Source organism: Vollenhovia emeryi, unplaced genomic scaffold, assembly GCF_000949405.1.
Source record: "Vollenhovia emeryi isolate VEMERY1.0 unplaced genomic scaffold, V.emery_V1.0 DF941265.1, whole genome shotgun sequence".
Classification (NCBI taxonomy): Eukaryota; Metazoa; Arthropoda; class Insecta; order Hymenoptera; family Formicidae; genus Vollenhovia; species Vollenhovia emeryi.
In genome coordinates this window covers 3,511-5,291 of record NW_011965101.1, presented here as the reverse complement: position 1 = coordinate 5,291, position 1,781 = coordinate 3,511, and the positions used below count along the sequence as shown (strand labels likewise).

Genomic DNA, 1,781 nt, shown 5'->3' with positions numbered 1-1,781 from the left:
GTCTCCACGCATATATTTTTCTACCTACATATAAGTCACTCCCCTCCACCAAATGTAGATGGAAAAATGTATGCGTGAAGACAGTGTGTTCCGCCCCCCCCCCCTTAGGGGGGGCTCCACTTCGTTAAGGGGGAACACCACCCCTGAGGCCCTAAAACTATATCTAAATTTGGGAATTTTTGGGGGGCAAATGAATAACTTGATTAAAAAACACATAAACCACATTATTGTGCATATACTTGACTTAAAAAAAAATATTTTTATTATTGATAATTATTAAAAATGGCGGCGTACTGGTACATTTCCGCAATCGACTTTTTCCGAAGACGCGATTTTGCGTGCAGGATTTCTCTGAGATGGTTTACCCTAGAACAAAAATCCAAAAATTTTTATTTTCTATATTGATTGAAGTTACAAACTACGTAGCCGTTTTAAAATATACCCATTTTTTCCAAAATGACAGCTATTTTTTAAAAAGTACCTTTTTTTTGGTCGAAAATTTGATTTTAAAAATTGTGATTGCAAAAAAGTGTTCAATATTTCTCGAAAATCCTACGTACTTTGTTGCGCGATATATAGAAGAAGATCATGTTAAAATTTCAAGTTAATCGGATAAAAATTGTAAGAATAGCGTTGCACGCAAAGTTTAAAAAGTGCGTTTTGAGAAAAACGCGTTTAAAGTTTTTGTAACTGATTTTTTGCGTATAAAATTGAAGTACGTTAATTTACCTTTAATCTGCGATGCCTGCTCCATAAAGCTGTCCTTCCACGAACTCAGCTGCCTCATCAGCTTGTTTTCGTTGTGATAAGGAAGCTATTCTCGCGTCTTTAGCCTTGTCTGTGAGGCTCCGCTCGGCGAACTTGACGCGGCGCGCATCTGCTTCTTCACAAAAATTGTAACACGTTGGGCCTATAGTAAGGCTTAACACCTCCATCATTCTCATTATACTGCCGTAACCGTCATTATAATAGTAAGTAGCCAAATCTGTTGCTATGTCGACGATTTTTTGCCACTTCCAAAAGATTTCGGAGCCATCGACCACACAGTTGCATTAAGGCTTTCGTTGGTATTCTGAGTGAAGCCTCCGACGCATCTAGTTAAAAGTTGGTCACTACTCAGTTCTTCGTAAATGGGCTTTATAGCTTCGAAAACTTCAGTATACATTGCTGGCTTATGCTTATAATTAGCAACATCAGTTTTGGCCTTTGCTTTTTCATACGAGCACCATGAATCTTCGCCGGTAGGGCAAAAATGATGCTGCGGATGACTGTCGGTGGATACCTTATGGTATAGCGTTGCCCAAATCTCTTTCCTCATTGATTCTACTGAATCTTTGTTCCTCCTTATTGCTAATCCATAGTAAACCGACAGTTCTTCAATTAATTTTCCTGTCAATTTTCCCTTGCCGCCAAGACCTTTCGTTTTTTTTAGTTACGCAGGTGGGTGCCCATTCGTTTTTGAACATGGCCTACACATTCTTTTTTAAGCACAGGAAAATTTTCGTACGGTTCACAATCTAGAATTCCTTTAAACGTCTTGCTGTCTCCGTCACCAATATAATAACGATATTTTACTCCATGCAGTTCTTCAGAGCGAGAGAACATTTCGACGATCGAATCTACTTCCATTTTACCTGACGATCCCTTATGGTTTGCTTGACATTCGTTTGTATGATTTTCTAGCCATTCTTCGTACTCAGCAGTTCCTTCTCTTTCTTTCCAGAATTTGCATGTTTTACAATACTTAGATTTAACTATTACATCTAATACTTTTCCTGTGT

General features: G+C 38.3%; 1 protein-coding gene across 1 annotated transcript; it reads right to left on the bottom strand.

The window, feature by feature from the left end:
• Nucleotides 1-970: 970 nt before the first annotated feature.
• Nucleotides 971-1,426, bottom strand: LOC105571069 (the record flags this gene model as incomplete). The annotated part of the gene is made up of 1 exon (XM_012028542.1): nt 971-1,426. A coding segment is annotated over one exon (435 nt), but the record flags the coding sequence as incomplete, so codon positions are not given.
• Between the last annotated feature and the right edge of the window lie 355 nt (nt 1,427-1,781).